Genomic DNA, 23,168 nt, shown 5'->3' with positions numbered 1-23,168 from the left:
CCGATAGCCTGTGTTGCTAGTGCTCAATGTCTTTTTTTTTAGTCTAAAATTAAAATAATAATAATAATAATATGTACTGTTGGAAGACGTACTCTTTTACATATATATATATATATATATTTTTATTCTTAAGGAAAATGTTAAAAGTGAAATACGGTATATAAGTCTAGAATTTAATAGATTCAAACTTAATTTGTCCAAAGCCGAAAGAGCCGTTTCCAATTGTTACCACCCTTAACGGCCATTTTAGGCGAGAGATTTAGATAAATTTAGCTTCCACTTACTACAAAATCTATTTCTAAGATTTTTGATGCATGGTGTTCCGTCCTCTGTAATTGTTCTCATTCCACTCAATCAATAACGCCTGCAGTTTTGTGTTTTTGCGTAATAAACCGGAGAATTTATTGAATCGCTACAGATCCGAAATTCAAGAGCGTATTTCCTTCAGCATAAAAGGCGAGAAGCGTTAGGTGCTTTCAAAACTTTTACATGACTTCAAAATGGAAAAGTTACTAACGTCATAGCCACAATTTCAAGATCGAGATCATGATCTCGGATCTTTGTTATTCGCGATAGTTAGGATTAGGATCGTCGTTAACGTTGTACATAAAGTTTTGAGATTGAAGTCGCAGTTTTGATAGGTGGACGGACGGATGGAAGCCTTTATTGACTAAGATTACGTTTATCGTCAAGTGTTGTAGATGAGGTTTCGAGGAAAAGGTCCTCATAACGATAAGAAGATGTATGAAGGGAAGCTTTTGATAGTTAAGGTTACATTTGGTGTTAACTCTATAAATAAAAGGTGCGAAAGCAACGAATAGCAACCTGGGTACGTAAACATGTAAATATGAAACCGGAATTTTTGTCTAGAACATACACACTTTTATTGCACGAAAATGATAAAAAAAAAAAAAAAAAAAACATATAATTCGAAGTACTGCGCATCGCGAGGTAGACATTTCTTCCATCTGCTAAAAAAATTTTCTTGATGGCTTTCTGCAACCACTGCTTGCAACAAATGGCGTAAACAAGTGATAATCAGAAAGAATAGAGTTTGATAATTAAGCCGCAAGCCCTCGTACTTTCGGATTGAGTGTTTGCATGGTGTAGCAAACCGGCTTCGCTGTAGGGACGGATGGATGGTTGTTTTCGTGTTGTCTTTTTTTTTAAATCTTTGTTCATTTTTTCAAAAACGAACGATTTGGTATTCGATGTTTCACCAGATCTTAACAGTTACGAAGAGACCGCACCCTCCAGTTGCCACCAAACACAGAAGCGGTTCAGCGGTTTTAGTCAATGCCGATGGTACGCCGGGAGCAAGCAGTAAACTCTTGCGTCTGGGACTTTCAAAATACATTTACTCTTCCATTGTGCAAAGAAAATATGCTGTCGACGTATGCTCTTTATTTGGCGAACGCTTGATATTTTCGTTATTAGAAAAAATATTTTTGCGTTGAGATATGTGCTACTATTAGAAGTGCTTATGCCCAATTCGTAAAAAAAATAAAACTTCAGACTTGCATGTTCTCTAGACGATTGCTAGGATCATCTATGAAAAAATTCCGGTTTCATATTTACATGCTCGGCAGACATAGTTGCGAGCTAACGATTGGAATAGTAATAGCGAGACGGACAAACGAAAGCCTTTGCCATTTACGTCACTTAAGATTATGTTTGTTGTCCGTTCCATAGGTGAAATGTAATTTCGATAGCTGGAGATTTGTTGTCAACGTTCAAAGTGGAGTTTGCGGGTTGAAAGCGTGATTTTGTTAAGCACTTTTGAGGATTAAGACCATTTTTTGTTGTCACAATCTCTCAGCTATGAATAGAGATTTGGTAGCGAAATCGTAATTCTGGCGAAAGAGGGACAAGATTATGTTTGATGCCACACATCGTAAATAGAATTTCAAAAACGAAATCGTATATCTTATAGACGGACGTGCGGACGGACGGACGGAAATCTTTGTTGAGATTGTGTTTATTGTTAACAATAGACAATAGATTCAATTAAGAGGTCATAAATTAGCAATTTATTTAAAGCGAAACGTAACTGTAAAAAAGTTTACACCATCGTCGCTGTCTACGATGATGTGTACACACACACATATTAACTTAATGTATAACTTTATTTTGATTGCTGCGTTTTTTTTTTTGTTTTTTTTTCTTGCCTTTTATTTACCTAAAGTTCTTTTCTCATTAATTGTGTTGTGTTTATACTTATTACACTCCCGTTATAATCATTTTTAATCTGTTGTATAAATATTATACATTTTATGATGAGTATGTTTATTTTACACTCACACGCTCGCTCGTACACTTGCACACACTTGCACACACTTGCACACACTTGCACGCTTGCTAACATCAAGTCAAACAAATGGCAAAGGAATCGTCCATAAAATGTTCATAAATACATGTAAACATATTTCCAGTAAAAAGTGGGTCAAATTTACATTTTATTACATCATGATGGCTTTGGTCGTTTAATAGATACGATATGATGACTATGGATACGATACTACGATATTTACTTATAAACAAGAAATTCATTTGTATTTGTTTACCGTATGTCGGTTGTATGCTTCTGTCTGTATGCATATGCAGACAAACAGATAGACAGACAGACAAATAATATGAAAACTCGCTATATGCAGCAATTTTATGGAGAGCCGCCTAAACTCTCATACTATATACATACATAATATTTAATATTTTACTTTGTCGTATGCTTTTGCATTTTATCCTCTGCCCACATGTTTGCATTATGCAAAATGTACTTGACTTGCAACCAACCATATAACGTAAAGCACGTTGAAAAGTTGCTAAGCCAAATAATTGTCATTTATACCTTAAAGCTGTTTTTTTTTTATATATTTTTTATTTATTTTTTTTTTTTTTATTATATATACATACAGTAGGTGGTGGCATCGGGGAAGCAATGCTGAGGATGAGAGTTCAATAACATATAACTGCATTTTGAAAATTTTACAAAGCCAACGCTATCGTATTTGCATAAGGAGTAGGAGGCTCAACGAAACTGTTTATTATAACGTCTGCCAAAAGAAAAAAAAAAAAAAAAACAAAAAAAAAAAAAAACCAAAACAAATCAAAGAACAAAACAAAAAAATGAATTTTATTTTTTTTTGCTTCACTCAATCCAAAGTTTCGATGTTGCGTGTAGTGCTGGTTTTGCGTGTATGCACATCGAATGGCTTGAATTATATTTGCTCTGCCTTTTCGCTTGTCTCAAATGGAATTTCTCGATTCGTTGCTACGACTATCCTACGAGCTCTCTCATCATCGTGTTTGCGTCTTTCATCCTAAGATTATGAGAAGAGTTCAATTAGAAAAGCTAGATTTACGCTTCTCACTTGACAGAATCGCCCTTGAGTTCGTTCTTCGGATAACACATTTTATGGAAATGGCCGTGGAAGAGTCATCACAAAAATTGCATTCAATTTACTCTTCTTCAGAATTGAGAAAGTAATGAACAGTAATGGCCCATGTCTTCTGGGTATAGAAAACATAAACAAATGGTGCGCCAGCCAGGCGGGCATTAAATTTTTTATATAAAGCATACTAAATCCGCTGATAGGAGCTTACCTTGTTATATGTGCAAGAGTATATGCGAAGGTAAAGTATCGCGACTAATAACTCAGTGGCCGTGGATTCAAATCTCAAGAACGGTAGAGTTTTCAATATAGGCGAGCATATGATCTAAGTTATCTGGCAGCCTTTTAAATCCATATTTTGTAAATTTATTTACAACAACAAATAAATAAATCGATCGAACTATAACTTTATTAAAATATGCTTTCTTAGAGCGATGTTGCTATGAATGCTACAAAAAAAAAAACAATTAAGTACAAGACCAACTCTTGGATACCCTACATCATTTCGTTCAAAAAGTACACATTATTTTCATCCAAAGCCATAATTTTCATGAAAGCTCGCGCATTGAAAGTTGAGACTTTCTCTCCATAAAAGAGTTTGCGGTTCATGGTAGCGCCTGTATAAGTGAGGGTCCAAAAAAATGTACCTAAGTAATCCAAATCGCCTATAGGTAATTTTTTTGCTGAAACGCTATTATGCATTAATCGCCATTATAAAATATTAAAAATTAATCCTTTTTCGGTAGGACTAAGATATATTTCTTACTTCTTCTTTTTTTTCTTCTTATTTACTATTATGCGCCAATTTTCACCATGAAATATTGAAAATTCGACCTTTTCATCATATAAAGCTTCAGTTTCCTTGGGAATGGTCATATGAGAGGGTGTTCAAAAATTGCCGCAGCCTGTCCAAAGTTCTCATAACAACTTAGAATGCCAAAGTATTATCACTTAGCGACTTTTTGTCGAGCAATTTTGAAAACTGCAAATATTTTTCCATGTAACGTCTGTTCAGAATAGGGCGTTATATATGGGAAGCGGTCGAAAAACTGATTTGATCCGAACCATTTTCAACAGCGTTCGTTGTTAGGCCAAAACACGTCGGTATAGCAAATTTCATCAAAATATCCCAAAAATTACGACCTGTTCGTTGAGCATAAGAATACAAAACCGACTAACGGCTGACGGACAGACATTCATAATAATTTCTGAATCGATCGGTATAGTGGAAAACGGGATTACCTCAAGTTTTTCTGCGTGTGGCTTGCAATCGCGCAACTTAACATACTTTCGTATTACAAGTAGGGTAGGGTATAACTAGATGTCAGTCTTGTGAATGCTCTTTCGAACCTCTGATTGCTTTTTTTTTGACATCGTATCAGATGTAGTTTCTCCAGACAATAGTTCTTCATGTTCTTCTTTTAGTTCTTAGAATGTTTGAAGATGCGTTCCTATGACGTAGTTCAACTCCGGGCAAAGCTAACATATTTCGCTGCTTTTCCTTTACGGTTGTCACTATGGATAGGATCATTTAACCGCATATATACATGGTAATGATCAGAAGGAAAAAATAGTAGGAATGAGTTACGCCCGCCGCCGCCTCAGAGGTGCTTGCCTGATCAATAGTGAATCCAACATTCACTATAGCTGCCATTGCAATCCATATTAAAGTACGAAATACCGCACTGGTAACTAAGCCCAGGAACGCAGCCGTGATTCCGTTGTAGTCGTATTTCTTAACGATTAGTTATGCGGCAGATAGAGGTTAAGTCATTATTATTTGTTTCACCCATCAGCGATAGAGGTTTAAAATGTCTAAGCTCTTCGATATTATTTCATTTGCCGCTCAGCTGTTTAAAATAACTCAGCTGGAGATAGGTTATCGTTTCGCTATGCAGTGTTTCTTTTTGTTTTTTTTTTTTTTCTGTGGACATTCAGAGATATTATGAATAATGGTCAGCTAATGTCGACAAGCAATTAGATAATGACAAGAAAAATATTTCTGGAATTTAATTAAGGTGCGGTAAAGTTCGTGTCCTTTGTGAATATAATTCTCATTCTACAGGTATTTTTTTTCTTATATTTTATTCCTTTCAACATCATTATTATATGCATAACCATGCGGCTAAATTATCCCTGAACGTTATGCTATTGCATTGCTAAATATATTTACGGTATGTATTAAACATTAAGGTGGAGCTCTAAACGAAAGATGAGAGACGAGGTGAAAGCAATCTATTGTCATAACTGTAACATACCGTGTTGGATATTATGTTTCCATGAAGGCAGAGTAATATAGAAAAGCAATCACACTCGCATGTATACACTTATATAAATGTATATAAATTTATGCATGTAACATACGTACATACTTAAAATGAGAAAATCTGTGTTAAGCGGTCAACAGACACACCTTCACGCTTATTTTTACCTCTCTTGTCAAAGGATAAAGGTATAATAATTTTTTCCTTCCATTTGTTACTACATAAGAATATGGATCTCTCAAAGTATCCTATAAAGCACATATTTTTGATTAGCCGAAGATTTTAAGCCGCTTAAGCCCTGTCTGTACCAACGTCCATTTGTTCTTGCCTGACGTAAAGCGACGGGAATAGTAATACAAATTTTACGTATGGTACGTATAGTCTCACCTATAATCTACAAATTATTTGTTTAGAATGCTAATAAAATAAGTTAGGGCTAAGTGGGTCTAGAATCCACTCTTTCACTTTAAGGTTAAGAGGTTATAATGTTCATCATTTCTCTGACTAATTCAGAAATTCGCTTAGTGTCCCTTCCATTGAAATAAGTAAGCTCGATTGAGAATGAGTATCCGTCCATATGTCTTTACGTTGTTTGAAGGCTTTATGATCAGAAATGATGGTTGTATGTTTGTGCAAACTTTTCCGCATCTCTAGAGGGACCGACAAATTGTTAGTCAGATCCATTTGCTCCCGTTAATGCAGAAAAAAAAATAAAATCTTTTATTACATATTTGCCTTTGATGATAGGCTTTCAACAGTCATCGTATATTATATATAAATATTTTCCGTAATATCGTGCACTCAGCATAGTTTATATGTATATGCTTTTCATATATATATTATGTATAGATGTTGTTAAGCATACACAAAAGGATATTTTAGTGTTAGTGTGTGTGTGTATGTGTGTGTGTGTGTGTGGTTTTTTTGCCTTTTCTATTGACACGCTGTTTAGCGAAATATGAAAAAAAGAAAAAAAAATCAATTTATAACTTTACACACCCGTTTATATATACATATATATATTAATGGTGACAGTAATGATCTGATTCACTTATGCAAAATTAAAAGCGTTACCATAATTGTAAATTTTTTTTTTTTATTTACTAATAATTTCTAAGCAGAACAGTTTATCGATTGTAATGAAACTTGATTTGCATGCATACATCGTCATACCTTTGTATTTATATCTGCATGCATAAGCACGATAAAAAAAAAAAAAATAAGAAAAATAAAACAAAAAAAATAAAACGGAAAAAAGATGAGATCAGTTCGTAATATCACTTAAATAAAATGCAATAATGATGTGATTTTATTATTATTATTATTATTATTATTTCAAAACTATTTTTAAATAATTATTTAATATTTTGAAAAAACAAATAGAAATTTTTGTTTCTTCATTACCCGTAAAATCGCGTATATATTTTTGTTTGCGTTTTTTTTTATAAATTTAAATTTATAAAAAGATGTTTTTTTTTTTTTTCTTTTCTTTTCTTGATTTCGACATAATTTACTGCTCTTTTCAAATATATGTTTGTTTGCAAATTTTTTTTTTTTTTTTTTTATATATATTAAAGTTTGAAAAATATTTCTTATGTGTATTTATTTGTTTTTTTTTTTTTGTATGAAATATTGACCCATTTTTAATATTTATATAGGAGTGGTCTAAAAACTAATACAGATATTAGTATTCACAATATCACGGCAAATGAATTATAGTTTTTTTTCCTTCGTTGTTTTTCCAATCAGTCACCGGATGTCCGTCCTCTCGTTTTACTTGTTTTGAGGTTATGTTCGTCCCTTTCTTCTAATGGTTAGAAAGAAGCCAGCAAAGAGAAAGAAAGAAAGGGGAAGGGTGGGCCAACAGCCTTTACCGGTTGAGCACGCACTACAGCTGCGATCAAAGTAAACTCAACTATACTTGAGATTCGAAACAGGGAATACTTAGTTGCTAGTCGCGATCTTTCCTGCTAGGTTACTTAAGCGGATTTGATGATATCCGAAGTTTTAATGAATATGGCAACGGGCTCTTTAAGAGGTTTTATTTCTTTTGAGGTTATGTCTTTCGCTTAAGTGATACACTTAAGTCATGCGCAATTGAGAAATTTTAAGTTGCTAAGAGAAATCCAAAAGCTGCTGAAAATGCCGAGTTGACGAACGAACATGTTTGTATTTAATCAGAAGAAGAAACATTTTTGCAATAGCTTCTTCGAGTAGAGAAGATGTGATCACGTTACGATCATAGTTTAAAAATATCAAAATCATTCTGTATTTGCTATTTAATATTGTAATCGAAAGTTAAAAATTAGAGTTAATGTATCGTTCAGCGGGTTATGTAATTTTATCATAGAAACCTATTCGTCTGTTCGTTCTACTGTACTGACTAATCATCGCAGATAATTTTGCACATATCGATCATAAGGATCGTCCTTTTAGTCGCTCCTAAAGTCATGGGAACGACGAAAGCGGAGAAAGTCGCTTTCATTCAAGTTTCCAAGAGAAGAGAACACTCCCAGCTGGGTAGTTGGTACCAAATCAGTGTCTGCTGATTCAAATCCCTGTGAGTTTCTATTATGCGTATTCAGGCGGCAAAGAGATGACACTTATCGATTAGATGGCGCGCAGCTTAGTAAGCGCGCCATCTTCCTATCTCTTTCTATGTCATCATTCCTTTCTGATCATTACCGTATTGCACAAATAGACGACATCTCCTCAGTGATTGCTGGATATTAAAAAAAAAAGAAAACCTGGTGCTAGTAGTCGAAAATGTTTCTTTCCCGGATAAAATAAAAATTGAAACGCTTTGTACGCTTATGAAAAATGTGCGTTTTACTTGGTCGTAGCTATAATGAGTGTTGAGTCGGTAAAAAGATAATGCTTACCGATTGAGTACACACCTACTAGTCTGCGGCCATATTTCTATCTCTTTTTTTCCTCACTTCTCACTTCTTTTAACCGTCACTGTGTCAGTATACCAATAGGGAACTTCTCCTGAGTGAACAAAACCAATAGTTTCGCGTAATATACTGCTAATGAGTCGGGAACGCTTCCTTTCCATCCCATATGAGTCTTTTTATGATAAATAAGCCTAATTTCCAACCATTCTTGATGAAAATTCATTCACAATAATAATTTGACATAAAAGTTAATCTTGCCGAATTTGAACCAAGTACGTATCCCAGCCCATATATAAGAATGCTGGTGAAAAAAAAAGCCTTCATTCGTCAAAAGGTCTAATTTTTATTATTTTATGATGAAAATTTGTCCATCGTAAGGAATTTGGACCAGAAAGGCCTATTTTTTATATAGGCACCATACATAGGGACTCTCTTGAAAGTATATCCCGTTCCTATGATGAGAGGGTCTAATTTGTGTTTGGCTGTGACGAAAGCGCCTGGAAAATAATAAAATCCTTGAGGAGTAAATTAAATTTCCTGATTTTAGAGCACGTTATCCTTTGAATAGTCGCTTATATGGAGGCTTTGATGAAAATTACGCTTTTACATAAGAATAACGTGTAATTTTTGGGGCATTATCAAGAAAACGAGTGAATGATTGTATTGGGCGAAGCTGCGTAGGGTATCTAGCGGTCGGCCTTGCTCGACTATAGTATTCTTATTTCTTATAAATAACTTATGGGTTAGTGGAAGAAACGATTTAAAATTTAATAAAAATATTATGTACGTCGTGTACAATGTGTGGTCGTCAACGACGGTGACTTAGAATTATATATTTGATGAGTTTGGCAGCAGGATGTGGCTTTTGTTTTTCCTGTGTCCGATTACGTAAAACATAAGTGAGAAAAGAAGTTATCGAAAGGAAAATGACGACGCATAGACAGGCGACCATAACGTATTTACCTGTTTCCTGTACATTTTTCTTTTTATTTATCGTCATCATATATATATATATATATATATATATAAGTATAATTCATTTCAAAGTTAGTTTGTGTCAATTTTGAACATGTTATACATTTTTCTTACCTTGTCCTCTTTTTTTTTTTTCAATTTCGATTATCACATATAGGTGTATGTGGAAAGCATTTCTTCACTTTTGCACCTTTTGTGCCTGCACGCATACATGCATCCATATATAAGCGGTAAATAATATAAACGAAACTTTAGGGCAAACATAGTTGACAATGGTTCCATTTCTGGCTTTTTCACTCGCACTCACTCATTGTTATGATAATTTTGCCTTTACTTATATCGGGGAAGCTAGAAAAGAATGGTGTAAAGATAAGCACTTAACGGTTGATCACGATATAGAATGAAAAAATCAAAAAAAAAAAAAAGATAATTTTCAAATATTAATTGTCAGCAACGGTCTGTTAACATGACAGTTTCTACAGCCTTTTATATTCGCATTTGCTTCAGTTACAGTTAAAGCTTAAGATCAATAATTACAAAAATTTCGCGGGTTTGGCAATCTCTCGCGTTAAAAATGTTCCCCATCTTTATTAGGCAGTAGCCAATAAGTCATGTGGGCTTAAATATGGCAACTCATTAGCACTTCTTTCCTGGCAATGAATTTGGAAAGTTCTTTAAGTTCTTAAGGCGAGCATGCAAACAACCTATATATGGATTGATCAAAAACTAACGAGAATTTTCAAATTAAGCCATTTTTGCAACTTGTATGTTATATTTATTCTGGATTTAAACAATCGTGGGCCTTAAAGGTCACGTCTTGTGATATTTCACTCTCAATACACAAAAAAGTACGAACACCAAAGTTCGTCTCAAGTTATTTGGAAAGTAAGGATTGCCATTCTCTTTTTATGAATGATTTTAAACGGACAGGGACTTTTTTATAGATTCACGTGATATAGGTGAATATAGGCGACATTTTCTGGTTTGGCCGCACTAGAGTCTCCAATTTGTTTGTTCTTCCATAGCCATTTTTCCATAAGCAGAATTGGAATTTGTTTAATTTTTTTGGAAGATATTTTCCTATGGATTAATGAAATGTCCATAAAAATATTTTTTTTTTTAATATGGGAGGAGTAGGCTTTCATATTCAACTATATACTAATTGTAATTATTTAATAGAGCTTTGTTAAGTCGTTATAAGAATTTTCTTATTGAAAATGGTAGGTGTCTTTGCTAGTTAAATTTGCATTTATCTTCACACCCTTCCAAGCGATTGCGTGAAAATAAAGCGAAGACTTCAAAATTTTAAAGCCATGTTACCACTCACATACAAGTTTATTAAACATGGAATGAGTAGCCGGGAAAGGCATAGCACCTCCGCACCAATTTGCCGGATAGATAAGAGTCACGGCTGCCAGGTCATTGTTCGCAGGTTCGAATTTCAAGCTAACAAAGCACACTTGATTGTAGCTATAGTGAGCACTCAATCGATAAAGGCATAAAACTGACCACCGATTGTGGTCACCTCATCCAACCGCTAGGCTGTGGCCACTTTTTTTTCCCCCCACTTCTCTCTGACTGTCACTGTGTTGTGTTTAGGAGACGTACTCCGAGTGATCGATCGGTGAAAAAAGGGAAAAATATTTAAAAAAAAAAAATCTCTTTGCCCGAACTAAGTGCGGATAGTATATATATAAAGTATATAGATAGTACATATATAGATAGAAATATATAGAAATATATAGATAAAAATTCTTATAGGAATATATAGACAACATATATACATACGTATATATTTTGCCTATATAGATTGTATATTTATACCATATATACTGTGCATGTGTGGTATTTATATATGTATATAGTAGATAGTAGGCAAATATTTATTTTCTTTTTGGTTTGTTTTTTTTGTCTTTTCTTTTTTAAAGATAAATCGGTATCTACTATAAAAAATTACATCATTAATAACGATATATACAACTTTACCGATAACTATAATTTGTATGCATTTTCTGATAATATAGGCTAAACGATTTATTCGCGTCACGTTTTTAAAATTTATTAGTTTCCAATATCCAATATATAATGGTTGTTATATCGTAGTTATTATTATTGTCATTGTTTACACTCTACACCTCTTGTGGTAAATTGTGGGGCATATAAGTTTGTTCGAACGCATGTAATATCCAGAAGAGTTTGGAATATACCTACCATTTATTAAACTAATCGATTCGAAAAGTGATTTTAAGCTTGTTTGTCCGGCAGACCGTTCAAGGATTTTTCCGAACGGCTGTGTTTATCTCATCCCTGCTTATAAGCTGAGAAACTGAAAGTCGACAGACTAGGCACTATTAAGACGAAAGAAAGAAAGCGTTCACGAATATGGCACAGAATTGGATGATTTATTGGATAACTTCCCCTAAAATTTAGTGCCGACATATGTAGCAATTATTTAATTTGACGACGTCCTATAACATACGAAGTAAGCATGACGCACAGTCGATGCCTTCAGCGAGCAAGATAGCCGCACAGGAGTTAGGCTCTTTTGCTGCCATTATCGCGCGAGATATGAGTAAGTGTATAGAAGTCAAATTGTACTCTCGGAATACGGCGAGTCATAAGCAGCAATCCAGGGCCCATTGTTTAATGGGCTAACGACAGAAAGTAACTTTTTTTCCTGTTTTGTGTCTTTAAAGAAGATACCAACTGCTGGAATGGTCTAAATCAACAGGTCTTCTTGTACCCAAAAGTTGGGGCTTGTCAAGTGTATGCGTAGATACCCAATATCCACCAGATATTACGATAGACAAATCCAATCAGTATCCTTTCCTCAATCCATTTGAACACATCTGCCCGTTTGACTTTGTGATGTCAGTCCATGTTTTACTGCGGTACAGCGTAACAAAAGGGCAAAAAACCCCGAGTTGGCGTAATCGCCATTTCCTTATGTTAAGTACGAAAATTTGCAAAGTGGCATAAAAAAATTCTGGATCAAAATTTAATATAGCCTGCACATCGTTGGAAAGGCCATTAATTAATAGAGGGTTCACTTTCACTTTTTTCACAGGGGATGGTATGCCCACAACAGCTAAGCGAAGTTTCGCCTTATCGACCTCATTTATGCCATAGTGTAAAAATGTTGTCCTCTCGAAGATTGATTAATTTAGATAAAGTCAAGTTTTGTTTATAATAATTTGCAAAAAAAAAAATGATCGAAAAGTTCCATTTTACTTGTAGTTTGAGTTAAATCCCTCCGAGACTTCGTTTATCAAAATTCTGTTAACGGCTTTACAAAGCTCTGCAACAAAATTTTGGTTTGTGTCTTTGCTAGTTATATTTAAATATAATTTCACAATCTTCCGCTCGTAACATCCTGCGATCATTCCCTACATCTTCCCCCCAATTTCTTTCTGATCAATAACCTAGTACACGTCCAGGGGTGCATCCCCTGAGTGCTTGCTCATAGTAAAAGAATGAAATGTATATCGCAAGTTTCGAGGTAATTTGATGAATTTTGCAGGCTATAACATTGAAAATGGATGGAATCAGATTAATTTTACGATCACTACTTCTACGACGGCCTGTTCGCAGTCATGAAAAAAAGAAATTACATTTTCAAAATTTTCCTCCAAAAATCGGTCGCAGGTAAAAATTAGCAAATAAAATGCGGGAGATTTGGATATGGATGGGATGGTTATCTTATGTGTTTTTACAAAAAATAGATCCAAATATGCCAACAAAAATCTAATTTTTAATATTTCATGATAAAAATTAGTCCATAATACTAGCTTTGAATCAGATCAGTTATAGGGATGATGTTGAAAAGTAAGCCTGTATATGGCAACAAGGTCCAGTATTTAATAGTTGCTGATGATATGAGAATTTAAAGATCGGTCTTATCCGATTAAAATATTTTTGCGCATTTATACTCATTTTTTTAGCCATCACTTACAGATCATGAATATTTCCAATGTAGTCTTCAACTGTATTTACTCATCATTGCGTTTCACTCGCGAAAAGAAAAATGGGTAAAAGAAAGAGAAAAAAGAATACAAGCAATATAAACGACAAATTGGAAAATTTTTTGAATACTTTATACATATATATATTATATATATATAAAATATATATAAATTTCTATGAAAAATATTCCCCTCCCGATGGATTTATGACGACAAATTTCTTCAAAAATCTTCAGAGCCACCTCTTATGTGGATTGAAAAACGCTTTTAGGGCTGCATTTAAAATCGGGTCAGCCTTGTTTAACATTTATATCCGCAAGAAAGCAAGAGTTTAATAAAAATACTTCATAGTTCAATAGTTTTATAAAGAAATGATCGAAAATATTTGGTATGAATCATACAAAAAGTTTTTCTCTCTCTAATAATCATATTGTTTTCTCTCAGCTACAGACGCCATCTGTTAGCAAGCATTTAAGTTTTTCTCTTCTGTAAACATAAGCTTGCATTAGTATTGAGATAGAAAACGTCGTTATAATAAGAGGCTCGTTGGTCTAGGGGTATGATTCTCGCTTCGGGTGTGAGAGGTCCCGGGTTCAAATCCCGGACGAGCCCTGTGATTACAAGACGCTGTAGGGTGCTTTTTTCAATTTTTTTATATGTGCATATGATTTAAGCGCAAGCTCTTCTACATAAATAAAATTAAATAATGTATGTATATATATATGTATATATACCCCATAATTATATATATATACATATTTATATACATATATGTATATACATAAATGTATATAGTAACATTTCGTTTGACGAAACTAATCAATTTAAGGAGAGTGCGATAAGTTCGTCTTACCAAAGACCGCAGACTAAAAACAGTTTTTGGTGGGCGTATTTGGGTACAATTTAGTTTTGAATTAACCACTGCTTTGCTTTACTTTTTCTCGTCATTGTTTCTTTTTGTAAAATACATTCGGATCACAAAATTTTAATCTACATGTTTTCTACCGTTCTATAGAAGTTTCTCGATCATCATAAAGAACACGTTCTCCCATTCAAGACCAAGCGAGTATACGTATAACTTTTAAATTTGTTTGTTACCTATCAATTTTATCAATATTAATGCATCTACGTCTTTTCGTAACCATACCAAGGTTCACTCAACAGCTACACCAGACCTGTATCACGACATACATGTACAGCACGAAGAACGAAAAGTGTATTGTTGTTGTTCTTCGTGCTCTTGTTTAAGAGTGCATTAATACTCTCTAAAAATCTATGGAAAATTCTTCAGAGACTTGTGATGCTGTGACATCTTCAGACTATAAAAACTCGAAAACGAAACTCTGTCCTTCCTTAGTATATAGACAGATTGCCTTTATTTTAATCGCTTTGCAATAACGTAAGACAAAAACCAGGTATAAAACTAAATAAACTTCTTCTCCTCCCTCCTCCATCCTCCCTAAAGTGTGTGTGTGTGTGAAACCTTTACTGGGTTATGGGTCATGACCCATCAGAATGAGAAAAGAATGTCGTGGTGATTTGTATGTTGATGGAGTAATCGCGGGAAAATGAAATACGATAATTAGCTTGGAGTTACTCCAGTGCCCACCTGAAATTTCAGGGCGGATGGAATCGCACATGATATCTCATCTCAGAAATTCCAACAAGGCTTACCTCTATCTTCCATCCGTCTTTTAAGCAACATCGCCGAGACTTTACAAGTCACAAGCAGCCGTCAATTTGATTTTCTGACTAACGAGAAGAGAGTTATCCTGGAATTTCACGAAGGTTGGAATCGTATACGATCCCTGATGGTGATTTTCTGACTTTCAAGAAGTCTAACCGTAAATTTGGAAACTTCAAAAAAAAAAAACCACAAATTTGTGCTGATCTGTTCAATAGGTTATATAGAATCATTATACTCACCACGAAAGGTTACACATTTTGTTCAAACGAAGGTAGGTTCACAGACCCCACAAACTATATACATGTGTATTGTTGTTTAACCTCAAATTCTGAGTCGATTTAGTCATGCCTATGCGCCCGTATTTCTATTTGTCTGTGAGAACGGCAGTGTTGAAAGTTTTTGCGTGTAAGACGGTCTTAGAAATGAGCTAAATCGATCAAAGAACACGCCCACAGTACAACGTAAACTAAAAGCCCTTTTCTTTTTCTTTGTGTGGGGTTTACGTTTTTTTCATAACTTAGAAAAGATAGAAGGATGACATTTTCTAATTTGAATTGATGGACAATCCTTTTATTCATATATAAGAATGGGAAGAAATCGATTACGTTCGCAGAATTTAATTAATTAATTTTTTTTCAAGTAAAACCTGTTAGCATTTCGCATAAGATGACAGTTTAGGGTTAGCGTAAAAGGTGCATTACACGAGAGTGCAAAGCGTTTTCGTTGTTGAAAAATATTTCGAAAATAACAAACTTTTGGTCATACTTCTCCGAAAATCAAGCTGACCAAGTAATGACTGCTATTGGTGCTCTATAGCGCGCGCTGCAACACAAAGGTTGCCACATGCCATACACTCCGTGAAATAATTAAATTAGTGCATGGGACATTCCCTGATCGTGTACTCTCTCTCGTTTCGATGATCAGAATTTCCATGACCGTGGGGACCATTTGCCCGATTTTCTATTCCACATATAACCCTATCCTACGTACATTATGACTCAATAAAAAAATTATAAATAAAAAAAAACTCTGCTTATCATTTAATCCAAATCTTAGATAAAATAAATACGACACTCTACACTCTAGTAAAATATTTGCTTGGATAGAAATGTAATGTCTACCTACATGTAACACTTACCTGTAAACTTGTCAGAATGACTACATGCAACTGAAACATGCCTGTTACACTTGTTTGTACAACTGTAAATGCTAAATAATAATTACTTCAGTTAACTGTGTATAACGTGTATACACGACATGATCCGTCCATCCGTCCTTATCGGATTTCTTCTTATAATTTCACTATTATGAGCGCGCATTAATGTATTTTAGAAACTATTTTCGTCATTCTGCCAAGTCGTTTCACTACCACCCAAGTCCTTACTGCACCTGCACTATGTTTGACGAGTATAAGAATACATTGCTAAAGAGGTCGACGCAGTTAGTTAAGATTAGTTAAGTTAATAGGGAATGTGCTGATTACCCACAACAAGTGCAAATTTAAAGCAAAACATTACTAAGGCGAACTATGACCGCACCGAGCATGAGATAAAAACCGTATTACATAATAATAATTTCTGTTTTCTTTTTATTTTCCATAAAATTAACTTAGGAACGACTTCCGCTTCTTTACGGATTGATGACGTTGAAGAACATTTATGAAGATTGTTCACGTTGGATTATCCAAATCGAGTACACGTTTTATTTCTTCTTGTGTGCACTTCTTGCAGTACAAGGGAATGTTAAGTTTGTGTGGATGTATGCAACGCCGAGAAGGAGTTGAGATAAACTCACCTTTTCATTATACCGATCAATTCAGAATCACTTCTTAAGTTCATTTTAGCTTTTCCGTCCGTCCGTCCGAACTTTTCGGTAGCTTACATGCAACCTTTTTGAAATATTTTGATGAAATTTTGTAGGCTGGTTTGTCTAGGCCCAAGAATCAAGGCCATTGAAAATGGTTTCAAACGAACCATCTTTCCAATCGCTTCCAAGGCCACAAAAGCCTTATTTTGAAAAATCAATATACAAATAAATGTGTAGGGTATTTAATGACTTGATTTAATCAACATGATAAACAAATGCCGCTGAGCCAATGAAAAAAATAAATAAATATCCTTTTTGATTACATTACTTTTTCTTCTCTCTTCCTCTTTAATGTACAAACAGTTTTATGATAGGCTTTCAGTCAGTTCTCTTGTAACAGCAATAACAACAAAAACAACCACAACAATGAGAATAACTTATTTACACATTCAACTTAAAATACATATTTCTCTTCTCTCTATTCCACCTAGCAACACTTTATCTCAAACATGCAAACATTAATTGATCAGTTTGTAGATGTTTATAAATTTTTTATGTTTGCTTTGAAATATTTATGCCTTTCAACAGACGCGTTCGGTTATAAAAAAATTTATTATTGCTTTACATTGCATATAAATCTATTTTGGATGTATTTTGTTGTAGTTGCTTATTTAACACTTTTTTATTTTGTTTCTTTCTTTACAGATCATTGGTTTAACGATTGTTATCGCTTCAGCTTGGATGCTAACCGATCCAACGTTTGTTTTATCAATGACACAATCGTATAATCATTATTATATCGCTTTGTATGTCTTTCTGGGCATCGGCGTACTCATCACTGTTGGTGCATTTTTTGGCTGTTGTGGCGTTTTAAAAGAATCGCAATGTTTGCTAGTGTCGGTAAGTGTGTGTATGTGAGTGTTCTCATAATCAGTAAATAAGTTTTATTCATATCAAAATCCCCGTAAAAATACATTTCAATTCGCGACATTCACATGTACAAGTGTTGTCTGCACATCCCTGGCAGGGCCATGAAGTTCTGGTATCTACCATCCGATACTTAGAACCATGTAATTGAGTAGCATTAAAAAATACTTACCTTTGAAAAGGGAAAGTGCTTTTGACAATTAAAATATTTCCGTCCGTCTACTCAGAAATTGAAATACGTAATAAACGAATCTATTTTGAATCGAATTGTTTCAAACGAGTTGAAAATGAAAAATCGCTTATCATATCAGAAAATTTTTAAACATGAACAATCTTAAACAGAAAAACCTTAAAAAGAAAATGAAAAATTTGAAATATTTTTCCTCTTCTTTTACACTATATATATGTATGCAAATTACACGCGGAAATATGAAAAAGTTGTCTATTTTTTTCGAGGTTGTTTCAGCATCTGCTTTATCAGAGCTGTACGCATGTGGACATATAATACAAATTTTTTAGCCTTGCAAGCCTAATCAATCGATCAATCTGGCGATTACAGAAAAATTATTATTCCACATACAACACGCGCCAAAAAATCGATTGTCTTCACGGTTCAACATGCTTATCAGCATGGTAGATCTACTATTACCAAACTCATGGAGTTCACCAAACACATTGTCAAAGCTTTCTCTAGAGGCGCCCAAACGAACGTTGCATATGAGGACTTTAGTAAGACTTTTGTTCGAATGCACTACAAGTTACTGATTTTTAGTACTACCAAAGGCCTACCAAAGTAGATAAGCAGTGTAGTGAATTTAAAGTAATGTCAGCGGTTTCCCAGGGAAATCTATTGGATCTATTCTATTTGTGCTTTTTATGAATGGTCTCTCATACGTGATCAAATCATTTAATATTCTAATGTATGCAGATGATGCGAAACTATATAAAACTGTTCACACAGAAGACGGACAGTGTTTGTATAGATTGGAGAATACAGACATGACTGATATGATTTAGGTGTGCTGTTTAGTAGATAAGCGCGATTTACATATTTCATCTATTATCAATAAAGCAACATCCACGTTAGGATACATTAAGTGCCGGGCTCGTGACTTCAATGACCCATATATCATGAAGAGACTGTCTGTAACGTCCGTCAGATCATGTGATGTACCGCATGTAAGGTCTTCGTTCTATCGCCGCTATGTGAATGCTATTGAAGGAGTACAAAAACAAGGACCCTCTCGTAAGGCTAACATTCGTATTATTATTCACTAATGAACAAATTTTATCAATGGAGTCGTCGACTCGAGAGTGAAATCTACCAGTTATCAGTTGTTAAAACTTAGTCAATACAAAAGCAATGGTGGATTATTTACCCTGCTGTAGGGTTCTTAGTAATAATTTAACACACAGGTTCACGACCTGATCAATATATTGGACCCCTAATATAAGTATAAAATCAACTCTTCTAAGGCTCTCTCTCTCTCACACGTTGCTAATGTCATATCTTGATGATAATAATCGATAAATCGGCGAGTGGTCATGGTAAGCGTGGTGTAAGTAAAGTCTGTTTGGAACTCTCTGCATGCATTTTAACCACTTTTTTGAGGGTCATAGTTATTCATAGTAATTCTAGTATTAAGGTTCACTGGAAGACAAAATATAGACGCGTTCGTGTTATTCTGTAATATTTTTCAGTTTTTCTGCGTTATACTAATTGTGATGGTGGCGCAAATAGCTGCTGGTGCTTGGGCATTCCATAACAAAGACAAACTTGATGATATTGTACGAGCTTCGGTTAAATACTCAGTGCAGGAGGAGTACGGTCAATCCAGTATGAGTTCGCGTACTGTTACCTTTGACACCATACAAAAGAATGTAAGTAAATTTTTGATATTTATTCAGCCTACGGTTTCTTCTCCAAAAATACGCATATGCATATAGTGAAATATTGCAACAGTGGAAGTTTTCTATCAATTACTTCCTTAAGCCTATTAGAGTTTAATCAATGATGGAATTAATCTTTATTATTGCTAGAACAAACTATTTACTACATTATAAAGGGAATCAAATTGAAATCTTATAGTCGTAGTAGTGCTAGTAGATTACACCGACTGTTTAATATCCTATATAACTTTGCAAAATCCAATAGATTATAAGATTATTTTTCATGGCAATCCTTATGTGGAGGGCTATCCACTACTAGTGGTAATAATAAGTAGACCTTTGTTTCTCTTCTAAACGAAGAGATTCAAAAATTATTTCATGTAATTCACATATCTTATATTCAATTAGTTTGAGCAAATTTTTTCATATCGCAGCGTACGAAACTAGATCGTTGCCGTGTTACGCGTACAGAGAGCATCACAAATCCAATCGAAATATTTCGAAAATTGTGACTTGCCATTAAACAATACATGATAGGGCAGCAGACAGATGGATAGACAGACTTAAGCCGTGTTGCATACATACGCAAAACTGAAAAGAGACATAAAATTTACCAGAGACAAATGTTATACTCCTGGCCCTATCTCTCTCTCTCCCAAATTCTTTCTGATCATCAACGTGTTACGCATGCAGAGTATATCACTTGAATGATTGATTATATATTTGAAAAAAAAAAACAAAGCGTACCAAATCTTATTGAAGTGTCCCGAAAATTGCGACTTGTCGTTAAACGATATATCAATGGGCGTCATAAGGACTGATATAAGAACTTTAATACATACCGAGCGTGGTGTAAGATGAGTTCTAACAAGCTAACCAAAACATGTTTACGTTGGAGACGAAAATTTGAAAAAATTATTCGTGTTTCTAAAGACTACTTTGGTTTCTTCTATATTGTAGGCTTGTATACGCACAAATCTCATCCACTTTTCATCACCTTGTTCTTAATCGATCAAGAAATGTTTATACCAATTTTCACATTTCTCTCTTCATTTTTGCGACTGTGACGATTCACAAAATTTATGCGTCCAATTGACGAGTTTTCGTAGAATTATATTGCCGACATCACATCTGTATCGAAATAAAAAGAGTGGGCGTGCGACGAAAAATAGGATGTAGCAGACACATGTTTGCTACATTATATCGTCAAAAATCAATATAATGATATAACAACTATCGCATTCATATGATTTAGTCCCAAGTGTGTTCCAGCTGTTACCTAAAGTCAAAAGACTCCTCCGGGGAGAACGGTTTGACTGGGTTGAAGAGATAAAAGCTGCCTAGTAGAAAGCCGTCGAAGGCAATTTTGGAAATCGACCATAGCAAGTGTTTAGAGATCTTGGTTAACGTTGGCGTAAGTGTGTAGTGACTGAGAGGCATAAGTTTGAAGGCCACAAAATAGGTTTAAACAAGTAAGAAAATTATATTCAGTCGTGACCGAATCTTTGATACCCATCATTGGAGTGAGCGCGGCTGATTTTTTCTGTTTTCAAAACAAAATTTTTGCCGCATAGGCGCGTGGACGTTGTAGGCGTCCTTGGGAAAGTTTAATTCACTTTCAAATTTTGCGAATTCGTAGGCGATGTCATCATATTCGCTAACGGGAAAATGTTTACCACGGACACTACGCAGTTAGGCAAGCGAACAGACGAACATGTTTAAATGCATTCAGAATTTGAAGCTGACCAAGATTTTGTATACATTATAGAGTTTTTGAAACTTGTTCTTGCGTCTTATATAGGTATTGAAAAAAAATTAAATTTTGATACACTCTAATATTGAGTGGGCGTGTGGCACAAGTCCACTTGGAATTTGATGCTGATCAAGAATATATATAGTTTGTCGACTTTTTTGTACGGAATTTTTAAACACAAAAACTTGTTTAGTTGACGGGCGCCATAAAACCGGTTTTTATAAAACATTCTTTCCATGCTGCGAAACTGAATGTTCGGCAATAGTAGTTCTGCTTAAAATTTGGGTAGTAGTTGGAGATAGGATTTTGATTGATCTCTCTTGCATTTGTCCATTCGTCCGTCTGTCCATACTTTTTTTGGTATTTTTGGTCGCCAAACTTAACTAGCCTGTTGAAATTCGGATTTAATACTGTCCGTCCATAGTACCATAAATTGTATTGTTACAAAGTAAAGTGAAAGTCGTTATTGTTATTACTATTTGTTGTTGTTTGTTGTTTGTTAAAGCTTTGCGTCCATTTACATTGAAATGATTGTAAAAAAAACGTTCATTTTCATTTTTAGTTAAAATGCTGTGGAGCGGATGGTCCTAGCGATTGGGCTACCAGTCGGTTCAATAATGTCGATCGGACAAATATCGTTGATATCGCCATCTCATCCATGAATGTATTCTACAATATACCCGAATCATGCTGTAAAGATGAATTAAAGGAGAACGTATGTGAAATGTCGAGGAAATTGAAATTCGGCGGCACTTTCAATCCGGCCATACATCAACAAGTAATCTATCTATCAATTATACGATATCTTGGATGTATAGAGAAAAACAAAAATTTTGACTTTTGGTGTTTTTTTTTTTTTTCTCATTTAATAAAGGGTTGCGTTGATAAGCTGATTGAATTGATTTATGAGAATTGGGTTCTACTGTTTGGTGTAACGGCCGGTGTCATATTGCTGGAATTATTGGCTTTGACTTTCTCATTGAGTTTGTGCTGCGCCGTTCGTAATCATCAATACAAAGCCTGAGAATTACAGAATTCCCAAAGGGAAATATCAGACGATGAGAAATACTAACTAGATTATGTTTAAGTAATTAAAACCAAATATTACACGAAATGCACAATGAACAATTTTATTAATTATATGAAAAAAAGAGAGAGAAAAACAACAACAACAACAACAACAGCAACAACAACTCAACCAAACAAAATTGTTCAGAACATTTTTTTTTTAATGAATAAAAAAAAAAAAAAAAATGAAAATAAAAAGAAAAAGGAAAGAACGCATAAAAACTCTGCCATACATTTTCAAAGAAAGCTAGAAAAACTAGTAAAATGCAAGAAGCAAAGAAAAGAATTAGTACGAGATTGAAAAAGTCAAAGCGAAACTTGTAAGCAATGTCTATTTTTCTGTAAATAATTTCATTTTTTCAAAAGTTAGAAAAATAAGTATAAAGGAAACGAAAAAAAAGAAAACAACAAAAACAACAATAACTAAAAATCAATTTGAATTCTCATGCATACCGACATACACATAAAAAATATTTAAAAACTGAAGTGTAAGCATTCTTACGAAGAAATAAAATTTTAGTGAGAAAAAAAAAAAAACAAATAATAA

The 23,168-nt window shown here is 34.2% G+C and overlaps 1 protein-coding gene and 1 non-coding gene across 2 annotated transcripts in view; both read left to right on the top strand.

Moving 5' to 3' along the window:
- LOC119639520 (CD81 antigen) overlaps positions 1 to 22,752 on the top strand; it is a 52,652-nt gene extending 29,900 nt beyond the window's left edge. Inside the window, exons 2-5 of the mRNA XM_038036952.1 lie at positions 17,689 to 17,883; positions 19,612 to 19,791; positions 22,116 to 22,331; positions 22,428 to 22,752. Of these exons, the coding sequence (XP_037892880.1) occupies positions 17,689 to 17,883; positions 19,612 to 19,791; positions 22,116 to 22,331; positions 22,428 to 22,577 (741 nt within the window). The 3' untranslated portion in view covers positions 22,578 to 22,752. The remainder of the gene's footprint in view (positions 1 to 17,688; positions 17,884 to 19,611; positions 19,792 to 22,115; positions 22,332 to 22,427) is intronic.
- On the top strand, positions 14,031 to 14,102 carry Trnap-cgg. Its single transcript has one exon. It is a non-coding gene; the product is annotated as a tRNA-Pro (tRNA).
- Positions 22,753 to 23,168: the final 416 nt, after the last annotated feature.

The sequence above is a fragment of the Glossina fuscipes genome, unplaced genomic scaffold, assembly GCF_014805625.2.
Source record: "Glossina fuscipes isolate IAEA_lab_2018 unplaced genomic scaffold, Yale_Gfus_2 112, whole genome shotgun sequence".
In the NCBI taxonomy this organism is placed as follows: Eukaryota; Metazoa; Arthropoda; class Insecta; order Diptera; family Glossinidae; genus Glossina; species Glossina fuscipes.
The sequence above is the reverse complement of the archived record's forward strand: the minus strand, read 5'-3'. Positions and strand labels throughout refer to the sequence as shown.